Genomic DNA, 13,570 nt, shown 5'->3' on the forward strand with positions numbered 1-13,570 from the left:
AACATGGACTCTGACAATGTAACACATGCAATTATCTCCCCCTGAATGAGTTTCCCCCTCTACAGGTACCTGTCTTCATGGCGATTTGGGAGCTAAAGTTCTGGACAAATGCCTACAATGTAAATGTACCACACACCTTTAAATAAGGCAATCTGAATTTTAATGTATTCTTTTCTCTTTGGTTGAATAGAATAATTTTTTTGCCCATGTGCATTTTGTGTGTGGGTGGGTGTAGACTGCTGTGTGGGAGGGTCTGTTTATTCTGTCTTCAGCTTGTTTGCTTATACAGTAACACAAATGAAGATAATACTGCATCAGTTCCAGGGCAAGTATCCATCTTGCAGATACATACCCTGGTGTAAGTTGGATTTTCCTCTTTAATGGCATGGCAATGAAAACTCATTACTTATGATTAGATAACAGCATTTCTATAAAAGGAAAAACAACGCATGTGAATGTTTACCAGCAGGGCTGTATGGCGGTGGCCTCGCACAGCTTTGTGTACGGGTGTGAGTCCATCTTTGGCGCGGAAGTCAATGTGAGCACCTCCCTCCGCCAGGACCCGGATGGCCTCACCTCCACCCGGCTCACACTGCACCGCCAGGGACAGAGCAGTCTCTGGCGGACACACACACACAGAGATTCAAATAGAGTTTTTAATGGTCAGAAGGATTGGTTTGAAAGTCAAATTATTTGGAGGGCACTGGCCAGATTGTTTGCTCCCAGGGGGCCGCTTGAATACTCAGTGGGAAAACTGTTTCAACAATACATTTCAACTATTTACACACAAGCTCTTCTTTCCTTGCTTTGAGGTTATAATCTTGAACACCTGCAGCTTTCTCCTTGCAGGTTAGACAAAAAAAACAAACATATTAAACTCAACAAAAGAAAAATGTTTTGTTGACGTTCAGTGTTTCTTACCAAAATGCGTTGTGTGTCTTGAGGTCTAACAAACATGTTGAGTGCATTTCCTTCTTCGTAAAACATGTGCAAAGACGAATTTTAAATCATGGGCTGCGTTGAATAGTCTTTTTTGCTTAGGAAGGTGAAGCCTAACAGTGAAATGACCCGAAACTAGCAGCCATGATTAGAGCTAGTCGAATTCTCGAAATGCTAAGGAAAATGTTGCTTCCTTTCTTATCTCCTTTAGCATAGGGTACACTGGACCATCCTTTACCAAAGAAATGGAGATAATGCCGTCCCACAATCCCTTGCGGCAGCAACATTTTAAGTGACGCACAACAATAACATCCGCCGTCGCATGATTACGTAGCTTAGTGTAAGTGCAGTCCGATTCCCTGAGAACGGCAGTTGTCTTTTCCTAAGTCCTTCACATCTTTTCTTGATCTCATGACGTTTTCTATCGAGGTCAAGGGAAAGTGGTTAGGAAAAGACATTAGGACGTAATTTTTTGGGACTATTCAATCACAGCCAGTGTACTGTATACTAGCTTGCAGTCTTCTTCTTCACTCCCTTTGTTGGCTGAAGTTCATGAATAGTGAGGATCCAGACCCAGTTCCAGATCTGTCACTCTGCGCTTTTGGGTTTAAAAACAAAATAATTATTCCTCTATACGTGATAATAAAACAATTATTTGTTGCCGCTTTTAACGATAAATCCTCAGCATGTGGAAGGCTCTTGTGCCAGATCTGGCCCCCCGAACGCTATATTGAAATTAGATTTAAAGGGAATTTTCAGGTACAGTTTCTGACAGAGAGCTTAAAGAAGACTCGCACCATGTTAACACTACTCCTAAATATGGTGGGAATTTGTAATATAAAATTTTGTATTCCCAGGTTTCTCAACTACATACCCTGAGACAATTCAGCCAACTGTAAAATTTCCTGCAAATGTTCAAATTCACCTCTCTGCTAAAATGTAATGCAAATAAAATCTTCTACTCACCTCTCCAGATTGGTTTATTCCTATAAATCCAAATAAATACTAAAGCTGTTTTTCCTACTTTGCCAATTATGTTGACATCAAATAAAGCAACAAAGAAACTCAATAAAATCAAAACAAAAGCAATGTTGTGTCACAACACTTTTAACCTCACTTAACACACTTGAACTTCTTCACAGGTTTCCCAGTCAAAACAGTGTACAGAGCGCTGGCTGCCATGGCGACAAGAGAGTTTTTGGCAAAGAGGAAAATGACTGAGGGCTTTTATCCTCAACCAGCTTCTGTGAAGCTCAGGTACAAATAATTTGGGGGGAATGTTTTCACAGCACTTCATCTGAAGTTACCATGTCGGGACGACTTAGGGAATGCCCATTAAACGGTTCCCTTGGCAGAGATGGAAGTGAGCCCCCGCTGACAGGAGCCACGCTGAATATGGTAGAATCATTTTATGTCCTATTAAAGGCACTCAGTGTGAGCCTTCTGCTGGGTAGGAAAGCATGAAGAAGGAGTTTCAGAGAGACAGGCAGGTCAAATGTAGTGAGTTTTCGAGCAAACCTAAGCTGTTTAATTCAAGCTTATTGTAGCAAAATAACTCAAGCATTGGAATTTTGTTATCCAAATTTAAAGTGATTAAGTCATTTTCTAACCATGGCTCCACTGGTTTTTGTTTAAATTTATCCCAAAAGCACAGAAACCACGATCGAACATCAACCCCAAAGTAGCAGTAACCATCTCAAGTATTATTTTCATGTGTAGGGTGAGTATATGGTGTGCATGTGATGTGAGTCGAGCATGTTAGCGAGTGGGGTTCATTGGAGCTCTCTGTTGGCCCCTGGTGTTCTGCAGTGGAAGTGTGTTTCACACCCGGGATGACAGGCAGTGTTTTGTGTTGTGACACTTTGCTCCCACAGCGGCTGGAGTGACACAGAGCAGCACACCCAGACTGTAAATGAGCCTTCTGCGCCCCCTAAGCACTAACAGGATCTGAGAAAAGACACCAAATTGTGAACAGCATTGGCCCAGATCCTTGACAAAGTGTTAGGCCAACATACTGCAGAGCTGAGGGCAGAAAACGGAGGGGGAGAGAACGGCAGAGCCACAGGTCACAAAGCTGCTGGCCAACGGCGCGCTAATTTGGCAGAGAGGAGATGGTTAACTGCTTGATGATGTTAAATCTCAAGTACATGTTTATATGTTTGGACAGACAGGACAATTCAATAAATAGAGAGAGACAAATGAAGGAAAAAATGAGACAATATATGGGTGTGTAGATAGATGTACAGTATATATGGATGGATGGATGAAAAGAGCTGCAACAAGTAAAATCAGTATCAACGTCAACTTCTACTCTATTTTATCCTTCTTGTTTTAAGTCATTTTATTCATCTCATGAACGTGATGATTTTGATTTGTAAGGAATAGGGCTGTCAAGCGATTAAAATACTTAATTGCGATTAACTGCAAATTGCACTTTTTTTATCTGTTCAAAATGTATCTTAAAGGGAGATTTGTCGATTATTTAATACTCTACCAAAATGAGTGGGCAAATAAGCTTGCTTTATGCAAACGTATGTATTTCTTATTGGAAATCAATTAACAACATAAACAATGATAAATATTGTCCAGAAACCCTCACAGGTACTGCATTTAGCATAAAAAATATGCTCAAAACATAACATGGCAAACTCAAGCCCAACAGGCAACAACAGCTGTCAATGTGTCAGTGTGCTGACTTGACTATGACTTGCCCCAAACTGCATGCGATTATCATAAAGTGGGCATGTCTGTAAAGGGGAGACTCGTGGGTACCCATAGAACCTATTCTCAGAGGTCAAGGGACCACTTTGAAAATGTCCGTGCCAGTTTTTCCTCGCCAAAATGTTGTGTAAGTTTGGAGCGTTATTTAGCGTCCTTCTCGACAAGCTAGTAGGACATGTTGATACCAATGGATTCCTTAGGTTTTCTAGTTTCATATGATGCCAGTGTCTTCACTCACCTTAAAAATCTCAAGTTGCGGTAATGCATTAAAGAAATTAGTGGCGTTAAAACAAATTTGCATGAACGCATTATTATTGCGTTAACTTTGACAGACCTAGTAAAGAACTTTGTAAACTTTCAAATAACTGCAATACAATTGTAGTCTGTAATTGTTATGGATGGATAGATGATGTGGATGAAGTGGATGGAGCTGAGGAAAATGTTAAATGAGGGGAGGTGACAAGTCCTCAGGCTCTGAGGCACTCCTTACCGCCGGTGTCCGGATCCTGGTAGTTGGGATCGAGGCCTTTGTCTAAAAACTTGCCCATCTTGTCCACAGCGCTGGTTTGGATATAATCCATGAATTTCTTCAGGCTAGCCTGCATGCAGAGAGACACTTGCTGCTGTATTATAGGGAGCAGATAGTACTCCTTCTGCCAATACAGTGCAGAACAGCACATTATAACACAGTGCAGTATGGTACATTAACGAAGGGAAAATATATACAGATACACATGCACAAATACACTGACATGCATACTGTATTGATTCAACTCATACTGGGCCAGTATATTTATATGACTGAAACATGCAGCTGAAACCCTTGAGGACGAATAGGTTTCATACCTTAGTGTGCAGTTTGGCCAGTTGTTTCTCATCCAGATTGGTCTGTTTGTACACCCTGGTCTTGTAACGAAACTAAACCCGGGAGAGAATAAGAGAAAGGAAATGAAGAGTTAATCCTAACACAGAGGGCGTTTGTCCTTAATTCTCTTAGCTTTTGGCCTAGATCCATAAAATGGGGCCTGCAAGATTTATTGTACAGAGAAGCTTTATCTGGTTTGCTATACAAACCCCCTCTTCTACTTCACTGAAAACAAGAAATGTGAAAGGAATGGTCTTGCTTTACAGCAGTTTAAAGACAGTTTAGAGCCTCCACTGGGTCATAATACAGCATGAAAAGAAGGTGACTGTGCAGACTGGATAAGAGATTAGCAGGGAAGCTGAACAGTTCTGTGACATTCCTCTAAGAAGCGTTTATGAAACTTCATTCATAAACCAGGGTTTTCTATAACCTTAGATAACACAAGGAACATTTACAGTAGATGTAGTCTAAACTGCCTTAAGGTGCTGCTGTTTTTTCACTTCTTTTCTGTGTTGTAGAGTAAACCTCGGTCACATGATGTGAGGCAAAACGTTGAACAAGACAATCCTAATCTACTGCACTGACCATAATGCTGTAATATACAAGTTTCTTTGACTGACTGACTGGTCCTACGGTACCTACAGAGTACGACAAATGGTTGACATCTAAGATAATTTAAAGAACAAATTTTTCTGACAGTTTCTCAAAATGTATTATAAACTTTCAAAGAGGAAGCCATCACATCAGATTCGGATTTTGATCATTGCATTATTGAATAACAGTGACATGAGTACATGCAGACATACATCACTTCACTGCTGTGTAGTCTTACAACTGTGTCAAAGGAAGACTGGAATAGTACCTCTAAATATGGTACCCCTTTCTCAAAGGACTGTGGGTACTCTCTGAGCAGCCTCTCCTCCTCCAGGAACTTGGCATCATGGCCGTCCGTGGCGGGCTGGAACAGACCATAGTTCAGGACGTCCCGCAGAGATTCGGTCAAGGAGCACAGCACCTGCTGCTTGGCCTTCCACACCGTGGCATCTGGGTTAAACCGCAAACATTTCTGCAGGAGAGACAGAATGAGACAAAGCTCAGATTTAAGTTTATGGATCATTGGTTAACTGGGAAACTCTAAATGTCAAAGAATAAAAATGACTTACATTATTAAACATCTTACCATGTGAAGAATCTTAAAAACAGTTGTGGTTTACAAGAGATTAAGAAAATACTTTGACAACATAAGCAGTTAAAACAAGGTAAGAAATATAAAGGCAGCCAAAGTTAAGTGAATGACATGTAATAATAGTCATATTAAAAGCAAGTCAGTGAGTTGAAAAACTGATTTAAAGATGATAAAGATGCCGCCAGACTCAGTTTATTCAATCAAGACACTAGAGGCCCAATAGAAACAACCTGATCACTTTTAGTTCATCTAAACTAAGAAATAGCCATTAGGAAGTGCATCATTTTAAAACAGAACTTAAAGGTCACATATTATGCTCATTTCCAGGTTCATAGATGTATTTTAATGTTGCACTAGAACATGTTTACATGCTGCAATGTTCAAAAAACCCTTTATTCTTCTCATACTGCAGCCTGAGTCTGCCTGCCTCAGAGCCTAATTCAGCCTCTGTCTGAAAACCACTGATTCACAGCCTGTCTCCTCCCACTCTGCTCTGATTGGTCAGCGTTTTCTGTCAATCAAACGTCTTCAACGTCACCCTCCCCCTCCCTCCCGGAGAAGCTCGAGTGGAGAGATAGCAGCTAGAATAAAGTTTATAAACCACTTTAAAGTTTATAAACCAGAAACTTCACCCAGCGCACGTTACCGGAGGAATCTGATCAGAAATCGGCGACACATGATGAACATCTGCGGTCCAGATTCCAGGTTTTCCTGACGGTTTCTCTCAGGTAAATAATACTATTTATAGCTCTGTTAGTTAACTCAGTGTTTACCTCATGCATCAACTCTGTAAACCGTAAACACACACTCTGTTTTACGTCTGTCTTTACAGATCCATCTGTGAGAAATGACCGACAGAATCATCCCAGAGGAGAGCAGACAGCTGAGAGCAGATGGGAGATACAGAGCTAATCCGTTAGCATGTAGCTACATGCTAACGGATTAGCTACATGCTACCGCTATGACACGGTGTGTAAACACAGCGACCATCAGGGTGGAAAATAGAAGATGTGAAACAGTAGTCAGTTCATTATTTCTGCTAAAAGATAAATGTATGGAAGATCAGAGTAATGGTATATTATTTACAGTAGTAGCTGTCTCTGTGTTACCATGACTACAGACCACCGGAGCTTAGCTTACCATAGTTTACCAGAGCTGAAAGACTTTCTCCTGTACCATGTCACATAACTAACTAACAGGTGAGATGATTACAAATGCTGTGAATAATTAATATTGTCATCTGTCTACTCAAATAAAGTTTGACTGTGAAACAGAAATGTGTTGTGTTGCTTACAAGTCACTATTTACTACCTGTACTCTGCTACATGCATGACATCAAATATATATAATATATAAATATCATCTGTTTAAACAGTGTAATTACATAAAGCCTTTGTGAAAGAACATGTTATATTTAGATGATGGGAGTACATGAAGCCTGTTCTGCTGGTTCTTGCAGACTAACTGTAGGAGCTACTTTGCTCAAGTTCGGTTGAGGAGGAGAGACAGTGACGCGCTGTGGGGCGGGGTCAGCTACTGAAGGTTCTCTCTGGTTCGACCAGGAAACCCTTACATGGCTTGCATTTCTGCCTAATGACGTCAGAAGACTAGGAAAAAAGCGAGTTTTTATTTCTGCACCCATTTCCGGACAAACGGAGCAGGAGAAAAAGAGAGAGGATGGTCTTTTATGATACTATGGTGGCCTGTAGACACACTGGGGACAGATATTGATGTTTAAAAGACATGGAAAAGTGCATTTTGCATAATATGTGACCTTTAAAGGAAACTAAAGGAAAGGAAGGGACACTAAATTGTGGAAAAGCAACAATTATTCTTAAACTAGATATTTACACATTTAAACTTCAGGCTGCAACCTGCCTCATTTAGGGCGAAATGATCTCTCATGTTTTGGTGGCCAAACTAAATCTGTGCCTTAAAAATGAATTGTAACTAATGCAAAGATGCTAAAATTAGGATGTTTTGAACTTTCTGTTGCAGAATGAACCACAGCAGTACATTTCACAAGCTGGAGGCGACAAAAGGGGACATAAACCATCTAACTCTCTGTCCTCAAACAGATTTACTCTATAAACTTCTCAGGTGCTTTTATTTAAATAACTATTTGAGGCCCAAAGAGGTAAAAGTATTAATTATTTCTGAAGCATAACTTTTGATGGGGCCCAACTTCTAGGTTGGAAACCACTAGACTAAAATACCCAACTGTATTAAGTTGAAACTATCTCCACCTCGACCAGCTACAATGGTAAAACACTGATACATCAATATCGAGAATCCAAAATGTTTTATATTTGTCCCTGGGGCCATCTTTCTGCAGAAACAGAACTTTTACTTTATCTGATAATACACCTGCACATTTACTTCAGTAGGATGTTGAATGTATAGACTTCTAATTGTAATGGAGTATTTTTTAGATTGCTTTATTGGCATTTTAACTTAAAGGTGCGAAATTTGAAATTCAGAGCATATCTATTGTCTCCACAAGGCACTCAACATGGCGATGGCTGAGCCGGCGGCTCACAGCTAACGGTGCTAACAGCACTAACAGTGCAAAAAACAGCAACACTGCTGACAGAGCTAACATTGTTTACCTGAGGGGGAACCAGAGGGTGGGTGCTACGCTTTCGCGACAATGGCGTCTGTCGGGACGGCGTTAACAGCTGTAACCGCCGTATGAGCACAGTGCAGAGCAGCGGCCATGAGCGAGCCAGTGGGGCAAGCTCACATGTATGAACATGCACTAAAAGGCACACATGGCCGGCCCGACGATGTCCTCAAAGCAAGGAGAAGCTCGGATTACAACACACACACAGTGACTTCATTCTCTACTCAGGTAGATATTACTCCCCTATATCTTTACATAGCAAATAGTTGCTTGATGCTATATCAATACTCTGGGTATCGTATAGAGAACCTTAAAGTAAAAAAATCCGAATACTACTTCCACGCTGGTTTCATTTGAATAATTGGTAGAAGCTTGAGTATGTGAAAGTAAAACAAACATTGACCTTTTACCTAGTTAAGTCTGGGAAAAAATATTATAAATTTTGTATATCAGAACAATATTTTTCTTATTTCCTGTCCCATGAACGACCTTGTGTCCTCTAAAAGTTTATCTTTGGACCCCTTGTAGAGGTCACCACTGTCCCAGAGACAATCCTGTGGCAGCTGACGCTCTAACCTTTACCACTGCAGCACACGGAGGGCGTTCTCCCTGTGAACCAGAAGGGGGAGACAGCCCCAGAGTAAAGTGGGTGATTCTCCCAGTGGCCTCAGTTAGCAGAGAGGATATGAATGGCAGTTTGGTGCAGCTTTAAGTGTCTCCGGTGGGGTCGTGAATGGCCAAATGCATAACGGCTCAGAGGCTCAGTCAGCAAAGTGGGACGTTACTCACTACACAGATGGCTGACAGAAGGTTTTTGGCACTGCTCTCTCTCCCTGTCTCCTCCCTCTCTCTCTATCTCTTCCTCCCCACTCTGCCCACAGTAGTCGGGTTGTTCTCTGACCTTGAGGCAGCAGCAGAATGATTGGCCCATGCAGAGTACAGCCAGTTGCAAGGATCCCTGCCTCTTACTGCAGTACGGCATGGGCTCTTGTCTCCAGCCAATACGTCTTCTAACCCAGAACATTCGCTCAGTCATTGTCACTCATGTTAATCTCTTACATACATACACATACTAGACACGCTTCTGTGTGTGTGTGTGTGTGTGTGTGTGTGTGTGTGTGTGTGTGTGTGTGTGTGTGTGTGTGTGTGTGTGTGTGTGTGTGTGTGTGTGTGTGTGTGTGTGTGTGTGTGTGTGTGTGTGTGTGTGTGTGTGTGTGTGTCCTACAAAGACAGAGATAAAACCCTGCACTGGGGTTGTGTGAAGAGGAGTAACATAACATTTTCTCCCTCTATTTTATTCAGTGTCTCCGTTCGCGCACAGCCAACCCGGTCGCCATGGCAACCGGTTCATTAGTGGAGCAAGCTGCTTGTTGCCATAGAGACATCCCTGTGTTCCCTTGGAGATGGGGTACTGGGAGGGTGTGCATGTGCTCGTGTGTGAGCGTGTGGATGGATTTGTGTGTTAGTGTCTATGTGTGCGCGTGTGTGTGTGTGTGTTGCAGCAGCGTGGCGAAAGAGAGTGGAGTAAAAGGAGGGGAATGTCTAAGACTTTGAGTATGAGAGCGAAAGAGGATGAAAAGGTGTGTCTGTCTGTTTGTATTAGATTAGGTTTCACACACACACACATACACACATACACACATGCAAACACACACACACACACAAGCCTACACACTGCACTTACAGTAAAGGATGCAGGCAAACACACTCTAAAATGAATCACAATCACAGCAGGACAGAATGAAGGTTAAGTATTCAGTTATTGTGCTGGAGGAATATTCCCACAGTCAACCTGAGCAATCATAATCACTGATGATTATCATAAAATAATTGAGATTCAAATCTGTGTAATAACTTTGCTTTCGGGCCTAAGAACCTTCAGATAGTTGGAGATCTTACTGAGGCAGCCATGCTGCTTATTGATCTGTATACCTCCGGGAATATGATTAATCCTACAGCTTCTAACCGGCCAGCCAATTAGCTCTCATCACAGATTCCTCATCCCCGTAAGGCCTTCAAAATGCTACTTGGTTCTGTACAGTTTCCCACAGATTCACCCTATATCACAGACATTTATGTACTGTTAGTGATGCAAAAGTATAGCCTGTAAACTGTGCTTTATTAAAAATCATGGCTATAGTCACAGACAGCTTTGCAACTTGATATTAACCTTAAATAGTGCACTTGCAGCTGAGTGTTTGTGGCGCCCTCTCGTGGTCCAAGAGCTTTGTGTGTAAATTAAGACTAAATGGCTACTGAGTTGTTGGTTTGTAGAATGTCTCTGTACAATGACAATATTATTTCACTGTCAAAATATAAAACTCCAAGATGTTTTTTTTCCCTTCAAATTCATGTTAACATTCTGGCTACTCGGTGCTCAATGGCTAAATTACAAAAAGCACTTACAACACCAAGTGCTGGTCAACTGGTACTCACTGTATTTCAGTGGTGGAAGAAGTACTCATAAAAACTACTACTGCAACAGTATATAAGGACTCCATTACAAGAAAAAGTTCTACATTCAAAATCATACTTAATTAAAAGTATAAAAAAGTGCAGTACAAAAGTACAGAATTATTATCATCTATGTACTTTAAGTATCATTGACTTCATCATTGATTGTTCTGCAAGAGTGATATATTATTATTATATAGGACAAAATTCAATTTTTTTCACATTTCTCTTATCTTTATTTTTATGTGAAATATTGTATAATATGATCTCTTTGGACCTCAAACAGTTATTTATATGAAACTAAGATATTTAGAGGGAAAATCTCTCTTTTAGAGCCAGGGGCCCACTACTGTACAGGATTAACAACGGGCGAAAACAAAATGTTGAGTCAGACCTCCCATTCCTTTCAGTGTGTTTATCCTCATTACATCATGTACCATCCTATTTTTGTTTTACTGACTAACTGCCACTAACTTGAGTCGATGATGCACCTGTACACGTGGCAAAGGAATCTGGATTAAGTGTTTACATGCAATAATATCCTGTTTTTTTTAGTACTAGAGAACTAGTACTCTACCTAGCATATCCCAGTTTTGAGAAACGGGAATAAGGATTTTTCTAGATTCCTGAAACCAGGACTCCACATGGGCAGTGGTGGAATGTGACTAAATATATTTACTCAAATACTGTACTTAGGTTCAGTTTTGAAGTACTTTTATTTTACTTGAGTATTTCCATTTTATGCCAACATTTCAGAGGGAAATATTGTACTTTTTACTCCACTGCATTTATCTGACAGCTAATGTTACTAGTTATTTTACGTCATATCATATAGAAATATATGATCAGATTATTAAATATGGTGCATGTCGTCGGTTGGGACGGCATTATGAGCTGTAACTGCCGTGAGCTAGCCAGTGGGGCACGCTCACATGCATGAACATGCATGAAAATGCACTAAAAGCACACACGGCCGGCCCAACGATGTCAACAAAGCAACGAGGAGCTCGGATTACAACACACGCAAACAGCGTAACCACGGTTTTGCACTCTGCAGCTCATGTTACCGCAATCTAGGAAAGGGGGGAGTAAACGATCTGCAAGTACACCACTAGATGCCGCCAAATCCTACACACCGTACATTTACAGTAAAATTTAAGGATTATATGAGGACACTGCCGTGACTACTAGCAACCACGATGTATTCGTCTGAAAGTCACCGGTTATCACGGCCACTCGTTAAGCCGAAATAGAAACGGTCCTGATCCTGTCAGAATTCTGTAAAACTTGAGTCCGCTCTCGGGAATATCGATTCTGACAACCAAACATGCTGCTAACAGTTTTAATTCAATGTTTAAAGCTTGCTAACTCGTCTGGATGGCTGGGTCAAAACGCCACTTCCATTGCCAACATGCACACCCATATTTTTGATGACATCGGCTGTAAATGGGTCTATAGAACGACATGAGGAAGACAAAAACAGTGAATACGGGACAGTTAACAACAGTCAGGGAACAAGAGAACGAGGTGATGTTAGTTGTCGTGTTTTGTGTTAATTTGATATTGGTGTGTGTGAGTGTACGCGTGACTGTCACACAGTCACTCTGGGACAAAGTCAAAGAAAGGATGGGTGAAAGGAAGGGGAGCGAACTAAGGGAGAGCATAGGAAAGAAAGTAAAACGAAATAATGTACATTAATGCTAATAATGCAGCTTTTATATAACTTATAACCATCATATGATTTTCAGTTTTACATTAAAATATTATCGCAGCTTTAAGCCCTTCTGTTTCTCTCGTGGTTTTATCATTATTCAGACCAAAAATTCTGTCTTGTCTCCTGAAGCTGTGATCACACTTTCCCACTCACATACGCCCACTCACTCTGTCCATGCTGCTCTTTATCTTCCCCTGCCTATCTCTATCTTATTCTCCCTGCTCCTTGCCTTTCTCTCTCCTTCTCTCTGGAACAGCTCTGTCACTTATCTATGCAGAAATAAGAGTCGCTCCTCTCTCTCCTCACTCTGTGTCTAGCTCTCTCTATCTCTGTCCCTCTGGCCTTTTCCTGCAGGCCAAGTGCAGGGGGACTAGAAGCCTTTAATGAGATCTATGGGGAAATAATAACCCCCCCACTAAACATGCATACACACTGACATACACACACGCCAGCCATGTCACCATTTAAATCAACTTCCTCTCCATATCTCACTGTCTTTCTCTCTCTCAACCACTCCATCCACCCCCTTCCTCTCTACAGCAGTTCAAGAGAGCGAATTAATTTCTTTAAAGCATTCCTGTCATCCCCGCTCAGCCTTGTTCTCTCTGCATTGTCTTTCTCTCACTTTCACTCTCCCATGCTGCACTCCCTCCTCCTCCTCCCATACTTCCTTCTCTATTATCTATGCCCCTCTTTTAACCTTTGGAGCTCAACCTTTCATTAACATACAACCTCTCCACAGCTGAAGAGGCATGGTGGACACTGTGTTGTAGTCTGAGAAGTTCACATATCTTAAGTAGGTGCTGAAATATATATATGTGTGTTTGTGTGTGTGTGTGTGTGTGTGTGTGTCCTGGCGTGTATCAAGTGTTTGTGAGGCCAAATCCTGCCTGAGGGGCTGCTGCTTATACTTCAGAGTTTGCACGACTCAAACTGTGGAGAAAAACTCATTTGTTTCACGCTGTTTAATGTGCTCGGCACGCGAACGCCAACTTGACTCCATGTGCGCAAGTTTGACAATCTAATAAACTTTCAAACAAAACTGCCTCGACCTCCCGCTGCGGCAGA

At 41.4% G+C, this 13,570-nt stretch overlaps 1 protein-coding gene across 10 annotated transcripts in view; it reads right to left on the minus strand.

Annotated features, from left to right (window-relative positions):
• shank1 (SH3 and multiple ankyrin repeat domains 1) overlaps nucleotides 1-13,570 on the minus strand; it is an 89,581-nt gene that overhangs the window by 40,675 nt on the left and 35,336 nt on the right. For 6 of the 10 annotated variants that reach the window (XM_074655932.1, XM_074655931.1, XM_074655930.1 and 3 more), the window contains 4 exons: nucleotides 5,388-5,591; nucleotides 4,507-4,578; nucleotides 4,151-4,313; nucleotides 464-618 (listed from right to left, as the gene is read on the minus strand). In XM_074655932.1, coding sequence (XP_074512033.1) covers nucleotides 464-618; nucleotides 4,151-4,313; nucleotides 4,507-4,578; nucleotides 5,388-5,591 — 594 coding nt within the window. The remainder of the gene's footprint in view (nucleotides 1-463; nucleotides 619-4,150; nucleotides 4,314-4,506; nucleotides 4,579-5,387; nucleotides 5,592-13,570) is intronic. The other 4 variants (XM_074655934.1, XM_074655935.1, XM_074655938.1 and 1 more) reach the window with 2 other exon arrangements.

This window comes from Sebastes fasciatus, chromosome 13 (genome assembly GCF_043250625.1).
Source record: "Sebastes fasciatus isolate fSebFas1 chromosome 13, fSebFas1.pri, whole genome shotgun sequence".
NCBI classification, from domain to species: domain Eukaryota; kingdom Metazoa; phylum Chordata; class Actinopteri; order Perciformes; family Sebastidae; genus Sebastes; species Sebastes fasciatus.